The 25,213-nt window shown below is 43.8% G+C and overlaps 1 protein-coding gene across 1 annotated transcript; it reads right to left on the reverse strand.

The window, feature by feature from the left end:
• Positions 1-1,008: 1,008 nt before the first annotated feature.
• Positions 1,009-24,440, reverse strand: LOC135082440 (phagocyte signaling-impaired protein). The gene is made up of 11 exons (XM_063977235.1): positions 24,374-24,440; positions 24,051-24,275; positions 23,513-23,706; positions 22,539-23,231; positions 16,393-16,603; positions 15,261-15,383; positions 14,446-14,615; positions 13,760-13,950; positions 11,420-11,721; positions 10,433-10,653; positions 1,009-1,501 (listed from the first exon to the last, which is right to left on the reverse strand). Exons 1-11 carry the CDS (start codon positions 24,438-24,440, stop codon positions 1,145-1,147), a joined length of 2,754 nt encoding a protein of 917 aa, XP_063833305.1. The 3' UTR covers positions 1,009-1,144.
• Between the last annotated feature and the right edge of the window lie 773 nt (positions 24,441-25,213).

Below are 25,213 nucleotides of genomic sequence, written 5' to 3' on the forward strand. Positions count from 1 at the left end.
TAAAATACGCGATCCTCTCACTTGCAAATATTGCAAAACCGATTAAAATCTTTCACCGAGTCGCATGGTTAAATGAGGCCTTGAGTATATTATAATAGGGTCTTATTTTGCAAGAACATTTCATGATATGAACTGATAACCATTTTAAACAAAATAAATACACATTTTCTGAAGACTTTTACAGCATGTTTTTACGATGCGGGATCGTGGCGATTCATACATTGTAAATTAAGACTAAATGCTGTTAGCATAAGGTGCATATTTAATTGATTTGAGTTCGAATTCCAACTCATATGTTTGCGGCACACTCGTTAGACGAGCAGAACTGGGCAACAGTGCAATCAAATATCAGCCATAGGATATTAACATTAAGCAATATTACGCTATATTTGATTACAAATTGTTGTGTAAGCCGGGAAAAGGTATTATGGGTTTAAATCGTTTAAATATAAATGACTCAAAAAATAAAATTTTATGAAGGTTAGGCCAGCCTTAACCTATTGTACAGTACATCTGACTACACTTTTGTTAAAAAATTGTAGTTATTACAAGTAAGTAAGATGTCACTGTGTCAAGTTTGATGTGCTGTTTTCTGTAGGTACATGAGAAGTTAATGAAACCATTGATGTTCATCAATAGTTGTTTGCGTAAATGATGCCTAACGAGATTATGTGTCGCAGCCATCTGGTTAAATTAGCCAGCTAATTAAATCCCTAGGCCGTTCATTAAATGGCTGAAAGACAACTATCCACGTACAAATTATGACAACAGGCCAGTTTCCTGAAGAAACTTTTAGTCCGACAATTATTATTATCAAAAAATATTGGACGTTATGGTGCGTTAAAGATCCGCGTGACATCGCAAAGTGCTACACATTTTTCACCACGCCTTGACGTCACGGGCCCTCTTTTTGTGTTCTGTTTGTTTTCAATTTTCATTAGTTTGCAAAAGTGAACAATACGTGTCGAGTATTTTTTGATAAGTTCAAACTCATGCTTTTTTTACCCAGAAAACATCCCTATTTTAGATTTTCTACTCAAGGCCTCATCCAACCCCCACCGCCAATTCTAAAAAGAAAACTACACGCATTATTTACAGGATATGTTTGTGTTCTGCACTAAAATACACGCACCACCGAAGGCCACTATTGGATTAAACTCTTCAAGTATTTCGACTTCTTTTTCAGTATATTCCTCACATCATTTATCATGTCTTGCCTGCCGTTTTTGAGTTTGTTCTCGACCGGACTTTGGTATTTGCTAATGTTCAGTTTGGAGAATTGTTCTTCTAGTGTGCTCTGATAGTTGTATTCGGGGAGTTTCTCGAAGGATTCCTCGAGGAAGGTGATGGATTCTTGCACTGCTTCGTTGAGTTTGTTGAGGAGTTGTGCGGTTTTGATCTCGTCTGGTGATTTATTGGTTTTTTTCTTGGACTTCTTAGTGTTGGCCGGGGCCATGCATTCGTTACACACGCCTAGGAGGAACGTAGCGATTCCTATGAACTGAAATGAAAAGAGAAAATACAGTTGAGAACATGCAGACTAGAAACGGTTAAATTATCGGGCATTTAAGATAAGCACAGGCGCAAGAAGTTACATTTACGATTTTTCCGCATAAAAACCCCTCTAAGAATCTTCATCATATCGAATTTCCCTCCAGTGGGGGCAAAATTCATCACCATCTTACCTAAATCTGGCGCCTTAATTGCAATGTTAACAGGATTGTTATATTCCAGCAGTTGGAGGTAGTATAACTAGTTCCTCTGTGGTTGAGGATTCCGGTTGAAGCTCCGCCTGATCATAATGTTCCATCAGGAGAGCCAAGAGCTTTCTCGTTGTCATCATCACCACCATCATAATTCTCCCCCAATGATTTCCATAATAACAGATTGGTAGCGGCCTGCATCCAGCGCCTTCCTGCTACCTTTATGAGGTCTTCGCATTAAAATATTTACCTCCAAATAGACATGAGACGTGAGCGCGACAGCGATATAATTACGCGCGAGCGAGCGATAAGGATGGGTAGCTTGGTGCTCGGCGACCGTACTTTAGTTCCAGAGATCCCGGGTTCGATTCCCAGTGTCAAGTCTAGCTACCACTATCTTACCTAAGTGTGTCGCCATAAGAACGACGTTAACAGCATTGTAGAAGGTAGGAAAGCCAGTTCCTCTGAGACTGAGGCTTCTGGGTGAAGCTCGCTTTTACTTACGGCCTGATCATCACTTTCCAACGAATGATTGAAGCGAGATAGAGATCAAAAGCTCCTCTCATGAATAAAAAAAGTATATTTACCTCGAAATAATTAGCCAGCGCTTCCAGCCGGTCCCGCAGCGCCCACGTAGGGTCAGCGGCTTCCGGCGGCGGCGCTAGTGCCGCGGGCACTTTGGCCAACAGTTCCACAACTCGCGCGCAGAGGGCGTGCGACTCGCTCGTGCGGCCCGCAGCCAGCTCGCCGACCATACACACCGTGTCGGAGTATAGTATGATGTATCACCTATCCTATGTGTCTAGTGGTAAGACCACCATCTGCTCTAAAGTCCGGTCGCCGAGCACGTAGAATCGTCCAACGACCCCAAGTTACTCTTCCTTATTGCTCGCGCAAAATTATATTGCTGTCGCGACTGTGCGAAGGGCGGCCGAAGTGAGTACGTGAGCGCGACAGCGATATAATTACGCGCGCGCGAGCGATAAGGATGGGTAGCTTGGTGCTCGGCGACCGTACTTTAGTTCCAGAGATCCCGGGTGCGATTCCCAGTGGAGACAAAATTTACTACCATCTTACCCAAGTCTGTCGCCATAATAACAATGTTAACAGCATTATTGAGTTCCGGCAGTTAGAGGTAGGATTGTCAGTTCGCTTCCACCTTCAGCCTGATCATCACAAACCCTAACCCACTTAGCTAGCTACCATCCACCATTTTACCTACGTTTATCACCATAACATTGTTAACAGCCTAGTTGGTTCTGGCAGTCTGAAGTAGGATATCCAGTTCCTCTTCGGTTGAGGATTCAGAGTGAAGCTCGCTTCCACCTTCAGCCTGATCATTACTTTCTATCAAGGGAGATACAGGCCAAGAGCTTCCTAGTGTATCTTTACCTCCAAATAGTTGGATAATGCTTCTAGCCTGTCCCGCAGCACCCACGTAGGGTCGGCGGCTTCCGGCGGCGGCGCTAGTGCCGCGGGCACTTTGGCCAACAGTTCCACAACTCGCGCGCAGAGGGCGTGCGACTCGCTCGTGCGGCCCGCAGCCAGCTCGCCGACCATACACACCGTGTCGGAGTATAGTATGATGTATCGCCTATGCGTCTAGTGGTAAGACCACCACCTGCTCTAAAGTCCGATCGCCGAGCACGTAGAATTTCGTCCAATGACCTCAAGTTACCCATCCTTATTGCTGTCGCGACTGTGTGACGGTCGGCCGCAATATGTGAGCGCGACAGTATTATAATATCGCGCGAGCGATAAGGATGGGTAGCTTGGGGTTTTGGTGTCTACTCTATTTGTGCGTGTATGAGGGTCCATAAGATAAAAGAAACGTACACTTTAGATGATGATTTATTAGACACTGACTTGTCACATAAGATTTCAAACAGTTTTGTATAACGCTTTTTATATATTAGGAATACGTATGAGTAATCTCGCTAATGCCCGCTACAATACATCCCCCTTTCTTAAAAATAAAATACATGGTTAAACATTGTAACATACATGGTTACATAGATGGTTAAAAATACAATACCTATTCAATTGCTTTAATTAAAAGATAACACTTTTTGAAATAAGTAGGTAATAGTTAATAATAGGTACCTACATACATGAGTATACATAAACGAGTAGATACACAAAATACGATTACACAATTATACGATTACACAAATGACTTTTTTTTAAATTTGCGCACTTTTGGAACTTTGCACTTTCACTTTTTCACTTTACACTATCACTTGTTGTGTGTGCTGGGCGTGAGGGGAGTGGCTGATGAAGCCTGACTCTCCTCTGCGTACTGCTAGCACAGGAAGTTCTTGAAGTTCTCTCCTTACGTATCTTCCATAGTTTCTTTTCACTCTCTTCCAATAGAAATATGCGATAATTATGATGATGAAAATGGTAATAAATATCAGGTAAAATTCCATTCTCTCTCTATCCATTTGTGTAGTGGCGGCAGCGGCGGCACTATTTCCGGCTCCGGTTTGGGCAATTATGATTTTTTCGTCAGCAACTTTACTTTGACTTTTTCCCATTGTAGATAAAATCAATTAGCAAAAGTGATTCGTGATTACGGGGCGAAGCGCACAACAGGTTTGACTTTTCGTCCCGATCTTGTGACTTTGGGCTCATTGTTTACATTCGTCGTTGCCTTATTTGTCGCAACGGGATCATCGGGTAGCACGACCTTATTTGTCGCGTTCGCTTGTTCATCAATCTCTAGCATAAATGCAGGTTTTAATCGATCTATACTAATTATTTTCTCTGACTCTCCTTGCAATATTTTAAAATATTTATCAGTCTTGCAAATAACCTTATACGGACCTGTGTAAGGTTGCGTTAAGGGTTTAGTCACTGAATCACATCGGACAAATACGTAGTTGCACTCATGTAACTCTGGATGTACAAACATTTTTCCTTGTTTAACATTTCGTTTAGGCACAGATGACAAGTTAACTATCTTGTTTCGTAACTCCTTTAAAAAATCAGGGCTATTGGAAATTTCTCGCGTATTCGGCTGGAAGAAATCTCCCGGTAGTCTAATGGTTTCTCCGTATACCATCTCGGCTGCGCTTATCTGAGTATCTTGTCTTATGCTTGCTCGTAACCCTAGCAATGCTGATGGTAACTCTGATACCCAGTGCTCTGTGTTTCCTCTACACATAAGTGCTGCTTTCAAAGAGCGATGCCAGCGTTTCACCATACCGTTCGCTTGAGGGTGGTACGCGGTTGTTCTTAATTTCAAAATGCCCATTCTTTTCGACAGTTGGTTGAATAATGTAGACTCAAATTGTCGACCTTGGTCTGTCGTTAAACGCAAGGGACATCCAAAACGTGCAATCCATCCTGAGTAAATAATATCGGCAACTGTCTCAGCGGTAATATCCTTAACAGGATAAGCCTCTGGCCAACCCGTGGCTCTGTCTATCATAGTTACTAGGTATCGATAACCATTGCAGTAAGATAGTGGACCCACAATGTCCATGTGTAGATGTTCAAATCTGTCACTATTTTGGAATTTTCCTAGTGGTGATACAGTATGTCTTTGAACTTTGGACTTCTGACATTCGAGGCATGACTTAGTCCAAATCGAGATGTCTTTGTTCATTCCTTTCCAGAAAAATCGATCGGTGATCATCTTGCGTGTTGTACGTATGCTTGGATGGCTTATTTCGTGTATGGCTTTGAAAGCTGATACGCGAAACGCTTGTGTCAAATATGGTCGGGCCGCTTCTCTAGAAACTTCGCAGTAAATCGGGATGATGCAATTTGGAATAGATATTTGTTTAAAGTGTAATGTCTTTGATTGCATCAGGTTTTTTAATTCAGCATCGTTACTTTGTTCTCGGGCTAATTTTTGGTAATCGATGGGTGAAGGCATGTCAATAGATGCGATTCGAGATAATGTATCGGCTACAATGTTATCAATGCCACTGATGTGTTGAATTGATGTACAAAATTGCATAATAAAATCGAGGTGTCGTATTCGTCTCGGCGTGTCGTTTTTTCCAACTGTGTTTTTCATTAACGAATATACTATCGGTTTATGATCAGTATAAATCGTTAAGGGTCTGCCCTCTATAAGATGTCTAAAGTGTTGTATCGCCATGTACATTGCAAGTAATTCCCTGTCGTAGGTACTATAGAGTTGTTGTGTATTGCTAAGCTTCTTAGAAAAGAAACCTAAAGGTTTCCAAGTATTGCCATCTTTTTGTTGCAATACAGCTCCGGCACAAGTATTTGAGCAATCTGTCATCAATGATATAGGGGCGTCCGGCGATGGAAATGCTAGCGTGACAGCTTCCAAAAGATTTTGTTTACTTTTTTCAAAGGCTTCGATACTTTCTTCGGTCCACGAAATAATAGTTTTGTCTTTTTTCTTTGAATTATGTAGGTAGTCATTTAATTTTGCATGTATTTCCGATGAATTTGGCAGGTGATTTTTGTAGAAATTAATCATTCCCAGGTAACGACGTAATTCTTCTACTGTCTTTGGCCTAGGAAATTCTGAGATGACCTTGACCTTTTCAGGTAACGGCTGCAAACCATCTTTCGTCACACGGTATCCCAAGAAGTCTAGTTCCGTTTTGCCGAAGTCGCACTTTGCCAGGTTTATTGTAATACCATATTTGTCGAGTCGTTCAAACACTTGTCTAAGGTGTTGTTTATGATCAAATTTTGATGACGATGCAATTATTACGTCATCTAAATATATAAAAATATTGGGTAGTCCTTGTAAAACTTCATCATTTAGGAATCTTTGGAAAGTTTGAGCGGCATTTCTCAAACCAAAGCTCATTCTCGTAAATTCATATAATCCAAAAGGTGTTGTGATTGCAGTTTTTTCGATATCACTGTCAGCAATTTTCAAATTATGGTAAGCTCGTTGTAGATCAATCCGTGAGAAAATGGTTTTTCCGTTTAACAAATAAGTACAATCTTGGATGCGTGGTATTGGGTAGCGATCGGGTTTCGTTATCGCGTTGAGTTGACGATAGTCGCCACAGGGTCTGATTTCACCGTTCTTTTTATTCACTATATGAAGAGGGCTCGCCCAACAGCTTTTTGAAGGACGACAAATACCCATTTCTTGCATACGTTGAAATTCCTCTTTTACTTTTCTATATTTGTCAGGTGGCAAAGGTCTCGGTCGCGCGAAGACAGGCGATCCCGTTGTCTCAATATGATGTACGACAGAATGACGTGGCGCATCCTTGAAGCACATAGGTTTGGTAATGTTCGGATATTCCAATAACAAATCACTATATTCACTATTGCAGTCTATTGTTCGTATTGAAAAGTTATCACTTAATGTCACTGAGGCGATAGAACAGAGGTTGGTAACAGAGTCTATAAGTTTTTGTTTGTTCACGTCCACTAACAACTTATGATTACTCAAAAAGTCAGCACCGAGGATTGGTTGCTTGACATCGGCTATCACAAATGTCCAACGGTATGGTCGTCGAAGTTTAAAGTCTAAATCGAGAGTTTTAACACCAAACGTTTTTATTTCTGAACCATTCGCTGCATACAGTTTATAACTATCACTTTGTCCAAAATAACGTTGTTTTTGAGTCACTGGTAAAACAGATATATTTGCACCTGTGTCCACTAAAAATTTAAGTCCACTGTTATTGTCCAATAAGGTCAGGCGGTGAACAGGATTGATGGTGCAAATCGCCGCCTCCGACTGCACCACGTTTAGTTTTCCTTTTGTTCAGGTTTTTTCCACGCACACGGTTCCACACATTTAATTGCTCTGTGTCTAAATTTATGATGATAGTAACATAGCCAGCCTGGACTGTCCGGCGTACGGCGGCTCATGTTACGGGCACGAGACGTCGAACGTGATCTCGAGCGATTATTGTTAAACCTTTTATATTGATTTTGACTTCTCTCCATGTCTCTGATTTTTAAGCTCAATTTAGCTATTTCGGCCAAAATGAACGAACTGTCACTGAGAGGTGTTGAGTTCACTTCTGCCACTTGTAAAGGTCTTGATGTTTCCATAATTTTATCCGCAACTGCTGCCAGGTTCTCCAGGTCTTGAGTCTCACTCACTGCTAGCACGGCACGGACGGAAGAAGGCAAATGTCCTTGCCACATGATGCGAAGAGTTTCGTCAGGAATCTTTTCACGGGCCAAATCTTTCATTCGGCGCAGAAGCTGTAAAGGCTTCTGATCACCTAACTCCATACCACTCAAAAGTTTTTGAAACTGTCTTAACTCTGATTCTTCATAAGCCTTCAATAAACGCTCTTTCAATGCGTCGAACTTTTTGGTATCTGGTGGTTTCAATAATATATCACTGACTTGCTGGATAACCTCTTTCCCGAGCTTGGCTACGACGAGGTTGAATCTTGCCTCATCACTCAACTTTTGTGGTCCCAATATGGCTTCACATTGTATAAACCACAGACGCGGCTGGTCGCACCAAAATTCCGGTATTCTCGACGAGACTGTTACTGATGCCAATTCGGTAACTCCGCTGGAGGTGGCAGTGCTGGTTGATGGTCCTGTTTGCGAATTCATGTTGGTCGGGGTCACCACTTTGGTGTCTACTCTATTTGTGCGTGTATGAGGGTCCATAAGATAAAAGAAACGTACACTTTAGATGATGATTTATTAGACACTGACTTGTCACATAAGATTTCAAACAGTTTTGTATAACGCTTTTTATATATTAGGAATACGTATGAGTAATCTCGCTAATGCCCGCTACAGGGTCATTGGACGAAATTCTACGTGCACCGCGACCGTACTTTAGAGATCCCAGGTTTGATTCCCAGTGTCAAGTCTAGCTACCACTATCTTACCTAAGTCTGTCGCCATAAGAACGACGTTAACAGCATTGTAGAAGGTAGGAAAGCCAGTTCCTCTGAGACTGAGGCTTCTGGGTGAAACTCGCTTTTACTTACGGCCTGATCATCACTTTCCATCGAGTGATTGAAGCGAGATAAAGATCAAGAGCTCCTCTCGTGGGTAAAAAAGTATATTTACCTCCAAATAATTAGACAGCGCTTCCAGCCGGTCCCGCAGGCCCCAAGTTTGATCAGCGGCTTCCGGCGGCGGCGCTAGTGCCGCGGGCACTTTGGCCAACAGTTCCACAACTCGCGCGCAGAGGGCGTGCGACTCGCTCGTGTGGCCAACAACCAGCTCGCCGAATATAGACACATAGTATAGATAGAGAATGCCTCTGTGTTCTAGTGGTAAGACAGAAGACCTTGCTTCAGATCCAAAGGTTCCGGGTTCAATTCCCAGTGGGGGCAACATTTATGCTGGGTTTGGTTGGTTAGGTTAGGTTAGCTCGCCGACCATACACACCGTGTCGGAGTATAGTATGATGTATCGCCTGTGTCTAGTGGTAAGACCACCACCTGCTCTAAAGTCCGGTCGTCGAGCACGTAGAATTTCATCCAATGACCCCAAGTTACCCATCCTTATTGCTGTCGCGACTGTGTGACGGTCGGCCGCAATATGTGAGTGCGACAGTATTATAATATCGCGCGAGCGATAAGGATGGGTAGCTTGGGGTCATTGGACGAAATTCTACATGCTCGGGGACCGTACTTTAGTTCCAGAGATCCCGGGTTCGATTCCCAGTGTCAAGTCTAGCTACCACTATCTTACCTAAGTGTGTCGCCATAAGAACGACGTTAACAGCATTGTAGAAGGTAGGAAAGCCAGTTCCTCTGAGACTGAGGCTTCTGGGTGAAGCTCGCTTTTACTTACGGCCTGATCATCACTTTCCATCGAGTGATTGAAGTGAGATAGAGATCAAGAAAAACGCAGCGTGGGACGTCCACCTACAAGGTGGACCGACGACATCGTAAAGGTAGCAGGGAAGCGCTGGACGCAGGCCGCTACCAATCGATCAACATGGAAAGCATTGGGGGAGGCCTATGTTCAGCAGTGGACGTCCTATGGCTGAAATGATGATGATGATGATGATGAGAGATCAAGAGCTCTTCTCGTGGGTAAAAAAGGTATATTTACCTCCAAATAGTTAGACAGCGCTTCCAGCCGGTCCCGCAGCGCCCACGTAGGATCGGTGGCTTCCGGCGGCGGCGCTAGTGCCGCGGGCACTTTGGCCAACAGTTCCACAACTCGCGCGCAGAGGGCGTGCGACTCGCTCTTGTGGCCAACAACCAGCTCGCCGACCATAGACACTGTGTCGGAGTATAGTGTGATGTATCGGCTGTCTAGTGTTAAGACCACCACCTGCTCTAAAGTCCGGTCGCCGAGCACGTAGAATTTCGTCCTTATCGCTCGCGCGTAATTATATTGCTGTCGCGCTCACACACTGCGGCCGCCCGTCGCACAGTCGCGACAGCAATATAATTATGCGTGAGCGATAAGGATGGGTAGTTTGGGGTCATTGGACGAAATTCTACGTGCTCGGCGACCGTACTTTAGTTCCAGAAATCTCGGGTTCGATTCCCAGTATCAAGTCTAGCTACCACTATCTTACCTAAGTGTGTCGCCATAAGAACGATGTTAATAGCATTGTTCTGTTCCGGTAGTTGGAGGTAGGAAAGCCAGTTTCTCTGTGGTTGAGGATTTTTGCTTCTTACCTTCGACCTGATCATCACTTTTGAAGGAAGGAAAGCAAGTTCCTCTGTGAGTGAGGCTTCCGGGTGAAATCGCTCCCAGCTTCCACCTTCATCATTTTCCATCAGAAGATATGTAGGCAAAGAGCTTCTTCATGGACAAAAAAGTATATTTACCTCCAAATAGTTGGATAGTGCTTCTAGCCTATCCCGCAGGCCCCAAGTTTGATCAGCGGCTTCCGGCGGCGGCGCTAGTGTCGCGGGCACTTTGGCCAACAGTTCCACAACTCGCGCGCAGAGGGCGTGCGACTCGCTCGTGTGGCCCACAACCAGCTCACCGACCATAGACACCGTGTCGGAGTACAACTCCCGGTATGGCACTGGCGACGTGACGAAAGCTGGAACAAGAGTGGGAATGAGGGCTATCGTTTTAGCGCTCACCAGTTAGCGCCACTGTAGAGTAAGGTCCTGTCACTTGCTAGTAGCGAAGACAGTGGCGCCGACTGGTGAGCGCGAAAGTGGTAGGAAGACTATCGCATTTGCGCTCATCAAGATGGCGCCACTGTAGAGTAAGGTCCTGTCAATCGCCAGGGGTGCCAACTGTTAAGTATAAAAACGATAGCCCTCATTAAAGCAATTTTAAACCCTTAACCAGGCTAAAAAGTCATTGGTTTTCAACCATATCTTCACAGCATAAGGTTTAAATTGATGTGGGCTCTATGGCTAGCAGGGCTACTCCAAAACGCCGTTTACGTAGTTTCGGATATATTTGTCACTGTTACTCATGCTGGCACCTCGCTTTGTGTGAGAGGAATGGAAATATACGAACTTCGTATTACGTTTTTCGGAGTAGCCCCACAGAGCCTGGTTAAATTCGAACGGGCAGTTGATACCAATAATTCCAATTTCCAAAACACTACTTCTGCTGCTGTTAAATTAGATTTTAGTAAAATAGTCAGTTAATTGAGTTGATGACGACATAACTCGTGTCCTTGGCAGAAATGTGACGCAATAACTCATGCCTTGTTATTAGTTTTTCTTTTAATTTCCAAAATTTAATAGTTCCTTTGCTGTTCGGGGCAATTACAAATCTAACATTTAATAGAGCCGGTATTGAGTTACAAAATGTCTATAGTAAGTATCATGGATGTTTTTTCAACTCACCAATAATTCTAGAAGGGAAAGGCGCGGATATGCTAATCTTTTCGCTAACTGCGTACTTCTCTCTGCATTTCTCCATCGCCTTACTAAATGCCTCCACACAGGTCTTGAGCTCTTCATACTGTGGTGTCCTTTCTTCCAAGGGTCCACCTTCAGCTAATTCTATGCACAGAGCTAAGGAGGAGATAAGGGCGTCTTGTAGGCGAAGGTAGGCTAAGTCTTGGTCGAAGGTGCGCTCTTTTAAGTCCGGATCTTGAGCCTCTGGCGGTTCGTAATTGACTATTACGTTGAGATCTCGGTTGTCTCTGGAAATAATAAGTCCGGATTATTTTTTTTATGTCTTGTTACTTGTTCAAAATATAGCTTGTCGTAACAATAATTCGAAACAAAATATTCGGGTTCTCAGGTCGCGTACGTCATGTGTAGGCACTATCGTGGGTACTCACAGGCCTGTTCATCTCCGCGAGTTTACATCGAAAACAAAACAAGCACGATGGCGCCCTACAGGATTACTATTCGACAAGGCCTCACATACGAGCGAACATTGACTCACGCACGCGTATTCTTGTGTATGATGGAAAAAAATAAAGAAAATGGTGTACTAAATACTGTGCAGTATTTAACTGCCTAATTAAGTTGCCTGAAGACACTGAGAGGTAAATAAGTGGTTAATATTATTCATGATAATTCATGCTTAATCATGTATTTCCTCCGCCATTCTCCGCAGTTTGGCACCTCACGTCACACATCATTTTACCGAAGTCAGCCCTATGGCTTCGGCGCAGTGCCGATTACTGACGTTTGTCAACAAAATGGTGCTTGACTCTTGAGACAAGCTAAATGACACCATATTATTAATGACATTGAGCATACATTTTTTTAAATACCTTCGCGAAGTAAACATTCTGTACGTAGTACTTATTATTATTCTGTGATACTCACTTGAGTAACGTCATGTGTAAGTATTACGTGACGCATGTCATGTGCAGGCACTGTAGATGGCGTACTCACATAATTTATGTACGTCATGTGTTGGCACTGTAGGCGAGTGCTCTCATGACGAAAGTTACGTGTAGGCATATTAGACAGCGTACTCACGTGACCTTGCTGTGTAGGCACTGTATGGCAATTATTTTCGTTATCTAATACGTCATGTGTAGGCATTGTAGGCAGATGCTATAATAACGCACGTCACGTGAAGGCTTATTAGACAGCGCAATCACGTCACCTGTAGGCACTAGAGGCGACGCATGCTATGCTATGCGCTGGAGGTACTCACGTGGCGCGCGGCGGCAGGCGGCAGGGCGCGTGCAGGGGCGCTGCTGGGCCGGCTACTAAAGCCAATAGAGCCCGCTGTGCGCGGCGCACTGCTCGAGGCACGCATGCTATGCTATGCGCTGGAGGTACTCACGTGGCGCGCGGCGGCAGACGGCAGGGAGCGTGCAAGGGCGCCGGTGGGCCGGCTACTAGCGCCAATAGAGCCCGCTGTGCGCGGCGCACTGCTCGAGGCGACGCATGCTATGCTATGCGCTGGAGGTACTCACGTGGCGCGCGGCGGCAGACGGCAGGGAGCGTGCAAGGGCGCCGGTGGGCCGGCTACTAAAGCCAATAGAGCCCGCTGTGCGCGGCGCACTGCTCGAGGCGACGCATGCTATGCTATGCGCTGGAGGTACTTACGTGGCTCGCGGCGGCAGACGGCAGGGAGCGTGCAAGGGCGCCGGTGGGCCGGCTACTAGCGCCAATAGAGCCCGCTGTGCGCGGCGCACTGCTCGAGGCGACGCATGCTATGCTATGCGCTGGAGGTACTCACGTGGCGCGCGGCGGCAGACGGCAGGGAGAGTGCAAGGGCGCTGGTGGGCCGGCTACTAAAGCCAATAGAGCCCGCTGTGCGCGGCGCACTGCTCGAGGCGACGCATGCTATGCTATGCGCTGGAGGTACTCACGTGGCGCGCGGCGGCAGACGGCAGGGAGAGTGCAAGGGCGCTGGTGGGCCGGCTACTAAAGCCAATAGAGCCCGCTGTGCGCGGCGCACTGCTCGAGGCGACGCATGCTATGCTATGCGCTGGAGGTACTTACGTGGCTCGCGGCGGCAGACGGCAGGGAGCGTGCAAGGGCGCCGGTGGGCCGGCTACTAAAGCCAATAGAGCCCGCTGTGCGCGGCGCACTGCTCGAGGCGACGCATGCTATGCTATGCGCTGGAGGTACTCACGTGGCGCGCGGCGGCAGGCGGCAGGGCGCGTGCAAGGGCGCCGGTGGGCCGGCTACTAAAGCCAATAGAGCCCGTAATCTTGCGGCGCACTGCTCGAGGCGACGCATGCTATGCTATGCGCTGGAGGTACTCACGTGGCGCGCGGCGGCAGACGGCAGGGCGCGTGCAAGGGCGCCGGTGGGCCGGCTACTAAAGCCAATAGAGCCCGTAATCTTGCGGCGCAGGCGCTCCAGGCGCACTGCTCTAGACGCGCGCCCCACGCTCGAAGCTCTACCAGCTTCTCGAATGTGCCGTATTTGTACGCGTACGTTAGGTGCTCTACGCTCTGAAATGAAATGGAAGGTGATATAAAGTTTTACGCTTAACCGCTTGAGTCCCAGACGGCATTCATTAATGTCATAACAATTATCTATTGTGTCTAGATTCGCGGGCCTTGAAGGATTAATAGAAGTTGCAGCAGTGGGAAAGAGGTGAGAATAGATGATGTAAGGTCTGGTTAGCAACAATTTGAAGCTACGTTAACAATATCGTCGTCAAACTGTCTAAGTTGTGTTTCAAATAATTTTAGGCCCAGCCCAGGTCATTTAGAATGAAATCACTTTGTGCTGCCGGATGTACTTAGTTTCCAGCTACTGTAGATGGTGGTAATTGATGGTCCTCTTTGTAGTACAGTCACACCGAGCTCTCGCGTCTTGAAAACAATACTGGACAGTTCTGGTAGCGTACTTGAAAGTGGAGTGCTCTGGTAACGTTAACGCCCTTTGTGTAGTACAGCGATTTCCTGCATAAAGTACAGTAGTGTTCTTCACAAAGTACTCACGTCTTTCTGGTGGTGTGCGTGGAAGGCGCGCGCATCAGCTAACAGCTGTAACGCGCGAGCGCAGGCGGCGCCGGGCGCGAGGCGTGCAGCGTGCAGCCAGCCAAGAGACACTAGTTGAATGTGCTTGGTCTCCAGCCGCTGGTATATGCTGTCCGCTGCCAACGCGTTGCCTGCAAAATAATTAACATAATTTGAAGACAGTCTCATAACATCAGCGAGGTTATATCACCCGTTTTCGTTCTAAAGGACAGTTTCATCGGTTTCTTGTTGACGGAAAGTTATATCATGTGTAGGCACTGTAGGCGGTGTACTTATGTAATTCGATTTAATTCATGTCACAAAGGCTTTGTAGGAGGCATTCTTACATGACTTACGTGACACGTGTAGGCACTGGCGGCGGTATTCATGTGACGTACGTCATGTGTAGGCACTGTAGGCCGCATACTAACGTGATCTACGTCACGTTTTGATTATGTAGGTGGGTACACACGTTACGTGTAGTCCCTGACGACAGTAGTCGCGTGATGTACGTCATATGTAGGCACTGTACGCAAGTGTAAGCACTGTAGACTGTAGGCATATACATACGTCACGTGTAGGCACTGGCGGCTGAACTAACTACACCAAATATTGTATCTGTAATCCACCTGGTCGCGTTCAGATGAACGTAATTCTTAAACGCAATGGTGAACTTAAATGAATTTTTCACCAGTTTCTAGTGAAGAATTAAGCTACCTGCCCAATTTTTTTCAGGGCTAGAAATATCCCATTCTCATTACTTTTTGAACACCCCTCGTATATGTCTGTATGCTTACCTAGCAAATGATACAGCTTGATCATGACCAGCTTGGCGTGGAAATTGGCAGGAGAGTGGTGCAGGACTAGCTCCAGCAAGCCTAGTGCTTCGATCACGGGCGCAGAACTCTGCTGCTGCATCGCTGTGGAAAATATTATTTAATTATTTACTTACTACACTACTATGCGTTCTATAAACTCTCTAAAGTCTAATGTGATTATTTGAAATAAATAAATTATTATTATTTCTTTATTCATTTTTCTTTCTTATTTTTATTTTTTTCTTTTTACAATGTAATTATCAATAAATAAAAATACATTATAAAAACAAAAATCTTAAAAACAGTTAACCCGCTAGCAGCGGAGCAGGGCCCAAGCTACCGGTGGTCAGGGTCACAGGCTGAGGAACCTCCGGACAATGCGTGCCGTGCTCTTTGTTTTCGCCTTTTGAATCTGACCCTTGAGCCAACCATCTAGCGAGAGCTTCTTTAGATGTTGGTCGAAGCTCTTCGCTATTAGCCCGTTTGCCGAGACAACTATCGGGACAATGATCGTCGAGTCAACATCCCACATGGCGGTCACCTCGTGGGCCAAGTCAAGGTATTTGCTTTGTTTTTCCTTCTCGGCCTTCACGAGGTTTTCGTCATGCGGGATGGTGATGTCAACGAGCACAGAATAATACTAAAAGGTTTTTCAAGCCTTTCCTTGTTGTCCCTGTAAACACTATTATTTTTAGTTTAATCTTTGAAATTCTGTAGCAAGGTTTAGTTCTTAGAAATACATAAAACAGTAATATTTACGGGATTCGTTAAACTTAGGTTTTGACTATTCATGAGGTTAGCAATGATACCGAGTTGAATAAATAATGAGTTTAAGCTGTGACATAATTGTTTCAGCTTTGTGACCTTCGTAACTATTGAGGTGAAAACGTAAATAATAAACTAGTAAAAGGTATGAGCTTGAATACAATTCTACAAAACATCTGGATAACAGAAACATTTTATTAATTGGTAAACAAAAATATTACTTTCATGCAAACTTTCTATGGACAATGTAATATAATATTTTTGCTATTTTTCCGTTGGCTTTCAAAAGTACCTTCACCCATTAGTAAAAAAACATAACTTTACAATACAGTCACTTAAGTCTTACCAGCATAAAAATAGTGATGTGCAGCCAGTATCCCATATCCATCCGCTGCACAGAACTCCGTGATAGTAGCTGTGACGAGACCCTTGCTCAGACAGCGTAGGTAATGTCCCCTGAGCGTGTGGGCCAAGTCCAGACACTCGGTAGCGGAAAGCGGGGCGGCGGCGATCCGCCACGCGGCCATGCACGATATGTGGCGTTGGATGTCATCCGTCTGATAATGAAAGGAAATTTATCTAAAAACACTATGTATTTAAACTCATTTTATTTTTGCAAATAGCAAGTAGGTTACACGTCCCAGTATTAGCGCTCCTGCACACGACGCCGCCGCCGCGCCGCCCCCGCGCCTTTGCACTGTTTATACGCGCCGAGTGAAGCCCGCGGCCGCGCCGCTGGCGAAATTATGTTTTGACGGCGCGGTGGCGGCGACGCGCTGGCGGCGTCGTGTGCAGGAGCGCTTAACCCTCCCACTACTTTGCGACAGTAAATGGACCAGTGCTGAGAAGAAGCAGCACAAGAAACTCAGTGACTATTGATAGCAAAGATACTAATTTTGAAGACTTATAAAGTAAAGACCACGTTAAAAACGTAATGCAGCTTTTTAGCCAATAGGAGCGTTTTACCTGAAATAAAACGCTTATTAAATACTTACCTTATTTGAAGCTTACTTGTTTGAGATAGGCCCCTTCCTGTTTTCCGCTTTTATGTCCCTTTCTTTCTATCTTATATCTTGTATCTCTCTCGCACACCTACCACTTCCGGTAACCAGGCAGGCGAGCCGACAAGTTTGGTCGGCGGCGATCGCTCGTCATTGAGTCGAAAAACACCAGGCAGAAGATTAAATGTAAGCTTCAAATAAGGTAAGTATTTAATAAGCGTTTTATTTCAGGTAAAACGCTCCTATTAAATCCTTGACCGTTATTTGAAGCTTACTTGTTTGAGACGTGTTTGTTATCGCCTGGTGGAAGTGGACGCCAATGTGATCTTATTATGTAACTATGAGTATGGTAGGTGTGTAATAGACCGTTAGGACCTCAAAGAAAATTAGGTATGAACTTTTATAAAATAAAAAGGTAACTGAATAAAATTCATAGAGAGATATAAAAGAAAAAATATGTTTTATTTCCATCCATTCATAACTATAACATAAAACTTGTCATTATTTTATGAAAATTAAGTGACATTTTAAGAGAATATAATAATCATAACGCAAGTAACAATTTCTATTAATCAACAGGATTAAACATTCTAGTTATGTTGCTGCTCATAGCAATAGGCATTACTTCTCGCCTGTAAAAACGTTCAAAAGTATTGCCAGAACGCCAATTTCCTCTGGACAAAATCTCGTCGACGGGTAAATTGTCTACCCAATTCTTTGACGCTACTGCTGACCGAAAACTACCAGGAGTAGCGGATATGCCTGCCTCTTTTAGCAAAGTCTTTATCCATCCTGCAATAATTGTGCGAGAGGCAGCCTTAGGTTGACCTTTGACGGTCATAAACAAATTTGTCGATTTTGCTATTTTACGCCTGTCTTCAAGTAATGTTACAGTCTTTCGAACCCAATATACTGGACTGAGGTTCTTATTCTCCGAATTATCCAACAGTTTCCAGCCCGACTGTCTGTGATTGGTACTGTCGGTCTTGGAGCCGAATATTGGCCATAATATCAAACTCTCAGCGTTGTCTATTAGATGACTGGAATCCACAGCCAGTAAGGTCAAATCATGGACACGTCGCCCCGAACATAGCAAAAGAAGGGCAGCAGTGTGTCTTGAAGAGGCAAATAAACTATTTTCATCAATATTTATGGATGATAAATAAGACACCAATTTGTCAATATTCCAGACGGACGGTTTTCGGGGGACTGGTTTATTTAGACTAATCGATTTCAGGATGTGTTTAACCAGGACATGTGAACTTAAATCCCCTGAGGTTTCTGCATTACATAATGTTGCAACGACAGACTTGTGTAATAAAATAGTGTTGTACGCTAATTTATTCACTATATGTAAGTCTGCTAAGAACCTAGCAAGTGTTGGTCCAGAAGGGTTTAGATAATCCTCATCATTATCTTTTGTCCATTCAAGCCACCGATTCCAGGCTGCTTGATATGTTCTTCGTGTAGATGGACGCCAAGAAGACTGTAGCAATTTGAGTTGTTCAGTTTTCCAATTTGTTAAACTCTTTGACCACCCCCACACTTCCATATTTCCAAGGTCATTTGTTGTACGTTTGGGGGTGGTAGCCCCGTCGCTGTGTCTATTAGTTTCTGTTCCAGGTTGAAGATCGTGTATGGGGCTGCTAACGCTCGCGACTTGAGGTCTGCACGCCAGAATACCTTGTGCCATCGTGGCACTACTAGAAGATAGGTTCCCGTTGCTGAATTGAGGTGATTGAGCACTTTCGGTATTAGGTATGGTGGGGGAAATACCCACCCTAGGGAGTAAGTCCAAATTTGAGAGAAGGCGTCGTGGAACAGTGCCTTTGTGTCGTAAAGATCTAGGGTCACGTAATTGTCTACTACGTGCGCTTGTCTCGAGGCGAATAAATCTATCAATGGTGTCCCGAATTTCCGAAATATTGTTTCTGTGCCTTGCACTATCAGATGCCATTCTGGTGGAGCTTTGTGTCGAGATAAGTGGTCGGCGTGACCGTTGTATAAGCCTGGTATGTGATGTACTATCGGGTTGATATGATTCGACTCTAGATAATGATACACTTCGTACGTAGCGTTCAATAGGAATTGAGATCGAGTTCCTCCTTGATTTTTTAGGTATGACACCACTGTTTGGTTGTCGCACTGGAATAAGGTTGTTGATCGGCTCAGAAACTTTGCGTGTTGTTCCAGTGTCTTTAGTATCGCAAGCATCTCTTTTACGTTGCAGTGGAGATATTTTTCTTGTTCGGTCCACGTTCCCGAGATTGACGTCCCATCCACTTGCGCTCCCCAGGCCACGTCGGACGCATCCGTGGTTACAAAGTGTATGGGCGGTGATGGGTGGATCTTCGACGATTGGCGGCAGCCGCTGAGCCACCATTTCAGATCCTCTATCGCATTCAATGGTAGGTTTAGAACTTCTGACTCTGAACTGTCCAATTGGGTATTTAGAAACGTGAGTAGAGCACGGTGGTGCAGTCTGCCGTTTGGAACTACGAAACTTGCGAAGTTCAATAGCCCTATTAAGCTCTGTAGGTCTTTTAGATTGGTTTGGTGGTTCCTCAACATCAGCATAATTTTTCTGTTGATGTGTGCAATTTTTTCTCCAGGGAGCGTTTTTTGGTTTAACCAAGGGTCCCAGATGATTCCCAGAAAGGTAAGGCTTTTCTGTGGTGTGAGAAGAGACTTTTCCATGTTTATCTGCCACCCTAGGCTGCGCAGATGGCTCAACAGCAGATTGACATGTAGTTGCAAAGTATTTTTGTCTTGATGAACCACCAAAAAGTCGTCTAGGTAGACTATTATGCGTAACCCTTGCGTCCTCAGCGTTTGGGCTACCCAATTGGTCAGGGAAGCGAAAACTTTTGGTGCTGTGCTCAGACCAAAAGGGAGGCAAGTCATCTGCAGTAGTTCCCCTTTGTATACTAGTCGTAGGAAGCATCTGTGGCCTTCTGATACTGGAAGATGAAAATACGCATGCGAAAGATCCACTTTGCACAGCCAATCGCTTTTCTGAAGGAAGTCCGGCACACGAAAAACATTTACCAGATTGAAATGTTCTGTTATTATGAACTTGTTTAGAGCTTTTAAGTTGAATATAGGGCGGTTCGACCCATCGCTTTTTGGCACTAGGAACATTGTGGATAGAAAGCTGGGAGAACTTTGGGCAGTTTCTAAAACCCCTTGCTTTTTCATTTGTGATATGGCCGTGGTCATATCCGCAGAAACCATTGTTTGATGAGGTCCTTTCAAGTGTGGCATTATCAGGGGGGGCTTTCGGAAAAAAGGTATGCGATACCCTTTTATTATGCGTAAAAGGAAAGGAGGGGCTCCCCATTTCCTCCACTGGTCGTGGTAATACGCCAAGCGACCCGCCCTGAAAATCCCCGAGTCAATACTTACGATTTTTGTTAGCCGAGTTAGAGTCCGCTGGGGCTCCGGCTCGCTTTCGGTTACCTCTATTGGAAGCCTGGTTTCTATTAAAGTTTCCTCGCGATGGTCGAAAGGAACCTCTTTGGTTGGGCACCGTGCGTCGGTCTGCCTGAGTGTAACCCGCTCCTTGCGAAGGGCGGTCGTAATAGTTGCCCTGCGAGGGCCGGTCATAACAGTAACCCTGCGAGGGTTGGTTATAATGCTGGTGTTGCGATGCGCAACAAGCATGATTGGTACCCTGCGAGGGTCCACGATTTTGAGTCGACCCCTGCGGGGGGTGACTAGAGGGCTTACTAGTCCCTGTTTGCGAAACAGAGGCATTCTTGTTTGGTTTATGCAGATTCATAAAGGCTTTCTTAACCCCACCAGCTTTTTCAAGAGCTGCAGTAAAGATTTCTGAACTGAAGAGATGCTGATTAGAAGGCGGTACTTTACGCAGCGCAGATTTAGTTAATGGATCACGCACAAAATTGATAATGCCATCACGACGCATTTGAATCACCTCGGCCCTGTGGCCGCAAATAAGTTGAAGCAGATCTGAAGATACCTTAAAGTATTCGCCATTACAAAAAAGATCGCTAATTTTACTGCGCAAGCCTTCCACATTGAGATTACTTTCACTACTAGCCCAAGACAAAAGTTCGGTCAAACTGGACGTCAAAGCTTCTTTTTGTTTAAAAACGCAAAAAGTAAGAGCAGAATAAGCCTTGTCTGCATATGCCAAGTGTTTCAATTGATCAAAAGCACGGACTTCTTCATTAACCTCAAGGTCTATGAAACCTGGGGTATGATTATACAGTTTTTGCACATCTGAGTAACGTACCTCACACCACTCTTTTTTATCGAAATGTTGAACATTTTGGAGTGATTTAACTAAAGCCTCCGGTGCTTTAGGAGTTGTGGGCTCCTTTAATTTAGTCCCCATATTAAAATCAAAAGGCTGGGGGTCGTGAGATTCGGATACAAGTTCTTCGGTTTCGTATAACATTCCACTAACGCTATCGTCAAATACGTCTTCGTCTATGCTATTTTGGCTACGCGTCGGTTGAACAGGCTCATCATGATCCTTGTAAGCGAGTTGCTGACACAGATCGTCAACTCGTTGCGCGAGATTCCCTAAAAGCATCTCAGTTCGAGAGTCCCCTTTTGCTTTTTTAGAACGATGTCGCCGTCGTCGGCGAGGCGAACGATGGCGCGAGGAGCTACTGGAGGTGCTCGAGCTGGATGACGAAGTCGACGAGCTGCTGCTAGACGACCTATTTCGTTTTCGGTTCCGATGACGCGACGTGGCACGCTTAGGTTTATGCGCAGATGATCGTGTTTCACTCGTCATATTGTTCGTTTGAACGTTTGAATCACTCATTCTATAACGAAAACGAAAGAAATTCCAAAGAAAAATTCGCTAACGAATTGTAAGTAATTTGGAGGTAGGAAGTAAAACACGAAAAATCTAAATTATTAACAAAATAATCTATACCGTTATTTTATGATTACGCAGGGACAAAATAAAATTAAAAATTTTAAGTAACCCACTGATGGTTTACAAAAAGAAAATTTCACTATATCGAACGGAAAAACCGTTATTATCACTATTTATAAAATGTTCAGTACTTACATGAGGAAGATGTGCACTGAAGCTTCTATTTTAATAATTTAATTGCAAAGTTGTAGCACTTGTGTCTAGACAACCTTTCGCGGCGGAAAACAAGACGCCAATGACGAGCGATCGCCGCCGACCAAACTTGTCGGCTCGCCTGCCTGGTTACCGGAAGTGGTAGGTGTGCGAGAGAGATACAAGATATAAGATAGAAAGAAAGGGACATAAAAGCGGAAAACAGGAAGGGGCCTATCTCAAACAAGTAAGCTTCAAATAACGGTCAAGGATTTAATTTAATATTAAATTAACTAATTATTTGTCATTTCCTCTCCTAAAACCATTGTGTACAATTAACAGCACACCTGACTATTACAATTACAGGAGATTACACAGTGTTTAGTTAGTGTGTTAATGCTGTTGCTCATTTATGAAATGTTCAAAATCCCAATATTTACTTACGTTTTCAGGTTCACTATTCTCGTCAAAGCCCAGGCAAGTCAAGAACTCTCTGGCTCTATCTTCTCTCTCTTTCTGCGGCAACATTGCCAAATACGGCCTCAAGTCTGGCACCGCACACGGTTTATTGGCAAAGACTCTCAAATACTGCTCACACAATGCTACTCCACTCCCCAACAAAGCCGTTGGGTCTCCATCTACGGCCAAACGCTTCCAAAGCTCTAACCTCGCCAAATATGGCCCTCTCAACGTCCTCCCCGAAGTCATACTCTCCACTAATTGACAGATAAACTCGTGACATTTCTCCGCAGTATCGTCCGCTGTACTCTCAATGTTAGAATCACTCTCCTTCATCAGTTCGAACACAGAATCGAAATACGGAAGATAGTAGTCCCATCTATCTTGATTGTCGAATAACAGTTCTTTGCAGAGTATGTTTAATCGCTTCCAGTGACCTAGTTTTTTTAAATAAGGTATACACGCTTGAGATATCGACCCAGGCACTAACTGGCTATACAAAGGACTTTCAATGAATTTCAAGATGTCCTCCCATTTTTCCTGAAGCTCCAGGATCATGATGTAAAGGCGCGCTTCCTGCTCAGCCTCCATTTTGTTTTCAGTGATGAAGTTGTCGACCATCCTCTGTGCTAGAGAGAGAAGTATGCCCCTTTTTGTTGAGTCTTCTGAGGTTTTGGCCTGTATTAAGTATTTTTTTTACAATCTAAATTAATTTATGGATTGATTAATAGAGTCAAAATAATGGCAGTTTTTAAAAGTGCTACTACACAGTACAAATTGTAAACCTTTACAGGAATATGTATACTTTTTAACAGAATCAATTAATGTTTTGAAAAGTTGAAAAACTGTACATTATACATGCATGTAGAATTAACAATAAGGCAATGTCTTCCATATTATATTTAAAAATCCAGTCTTTTTATCGATAATCAAGCAGTAAAATAAAAAATAAGTGTCACCTGCAGAACAATACTCATAACAGCCCAGAAGTAGTACGGATTCTTCGGTGCAAACTTATAAAGCGCCATGGCCGCTCTTTGCTGCGCTCGGTAGTCTCCCACACGGACGTAGGACATGAACAGATGGGAGTGCAGCTCCTCACTGTTAGGATCTATCTTCACAGCTGCCTCGTACAGTGCACAAACTTTGTGCACTTTAGAAAACATAGCTTGTTATTAAGTTTGTACTTAAATTACACTAAAGTTTTCTCTTTTATATGAATATTTTAATTTTAGGTGGTGAAGTATACAAGAAATGCTTCAGAACAAATTATTTGTAGTTGCAGTTTTAGTGCAGTGATTTCAAGTATTTTTAGATAGTATTTTGAGTTCAATTATGCTCAAGTTTTAATGGTTTTTGGATAGTTAAGTGTTCAATATAGACAATGTTATTTATTTATATATACTTAGAGTTATATAACACAAGGGTTTTGTGTTACCAAGTCCATTTAACTGCCAATTCTAATAGGACCATTTATTCTTTATTAAAATAACTTACGCTGCTGAGATTCCCGGTAGGATATCGTCATGGCCTGCAAGGTAGTATCATCGCTCAGCTTTTCGGCTGCCAGTTCGTCCAGAAGAGCGTGAGCTTGCTGAGCCTTGCCTAACCTAAAAAGTGCTAGGGCCTTGAGCGCTCGAGCCGACTGCAGAGTAGGGGTCTTTTTAAGAACCTTCTCCGCTTCCTGAAGAGCTTTCTTATTGTTCCCATTATCTAGCCAATCTGTAATACCCATAAATCGATTAATTTCACCCGCAAAAAATTCGCACTCCACGGGAGGTTGTTCAGAAAATAGCACTCGGTCTTTGCGAGGGTTTTACCGTAAATCGGTCGCAGGCGACGCTCCACGATACCGCCGTCGTGCATGTTCTGAGGCCGCACCGCCATTTTTCATTTATAAATACTTTTTACGCTAATTTAAATGCGCTTTCGAGTCTTTTTTGGCTTTTTACAGCACGTTTGTTTTGCGACTTTTGTCTTTGGTTAGGACGATGACAGTGACATTTGAAATCAGTGTCGCCAGGTATAATAAATAATGGTAGTTTTTTAATGAAAAATAAATTGTCGGTAACTAAAATTAATACAATTTTGTTTGGACCAGTGCTGTAGTACTTGGAGCATAGAGTTATTAACCAACCAGGAGTAGCAGCGCGCGTTTATTTCCATACAAAAAATTTCGCCCAGTGTGACCACTTTTTCATCAGATAATCTACCAAAAACGATGCTCAAATCTACCAAAATCTACCAAGACCTATTTAAAATTCTACTTAAATTCTACCACATAAAATAAAACATATAATTTGAACAAAATATAGTATTTTTATTTATTTATCATCATCATTATAGTCTTTTTTAACATTTTTATATAATTTTTTGTCATTTTTCATTACTTATAGCATGGATGCTTCAGGTTTAAAATTTGTGCAATTTCCAGCGCTCTTTATAATATTAGTATAGATGTTACGACGGTTAATGTGATAAATTGAAAATTATTAATAATAACCGGTTATTATGAGTAATTACCGACAGTCCCGGTAAAAGTGATAAATTAATCACATTTAACAGTGATTATTTAATAATTCAACCTTAGTACTAACAAATTTCATAAAAGAGAACAACATCTTGTGTACGTGCTCGTGTACAGCCAAACTTTTGAACGT

This window comes from Ostrinia nubilalis, chromosome 21 (assembly GCF_963855985.1).
Source record: "Ostrinia nubilalis chromosome 21, ilOstNubi1.1, whole genome shotgun sequence".
Classification (NCBI taxonomy): domain Eukaryota; kingdom Metazoa; phylum Arthropoda; class Insecta; order Lepidoptera; family Crambidae; genus Ostrinia; species Ostrinia nubilalis.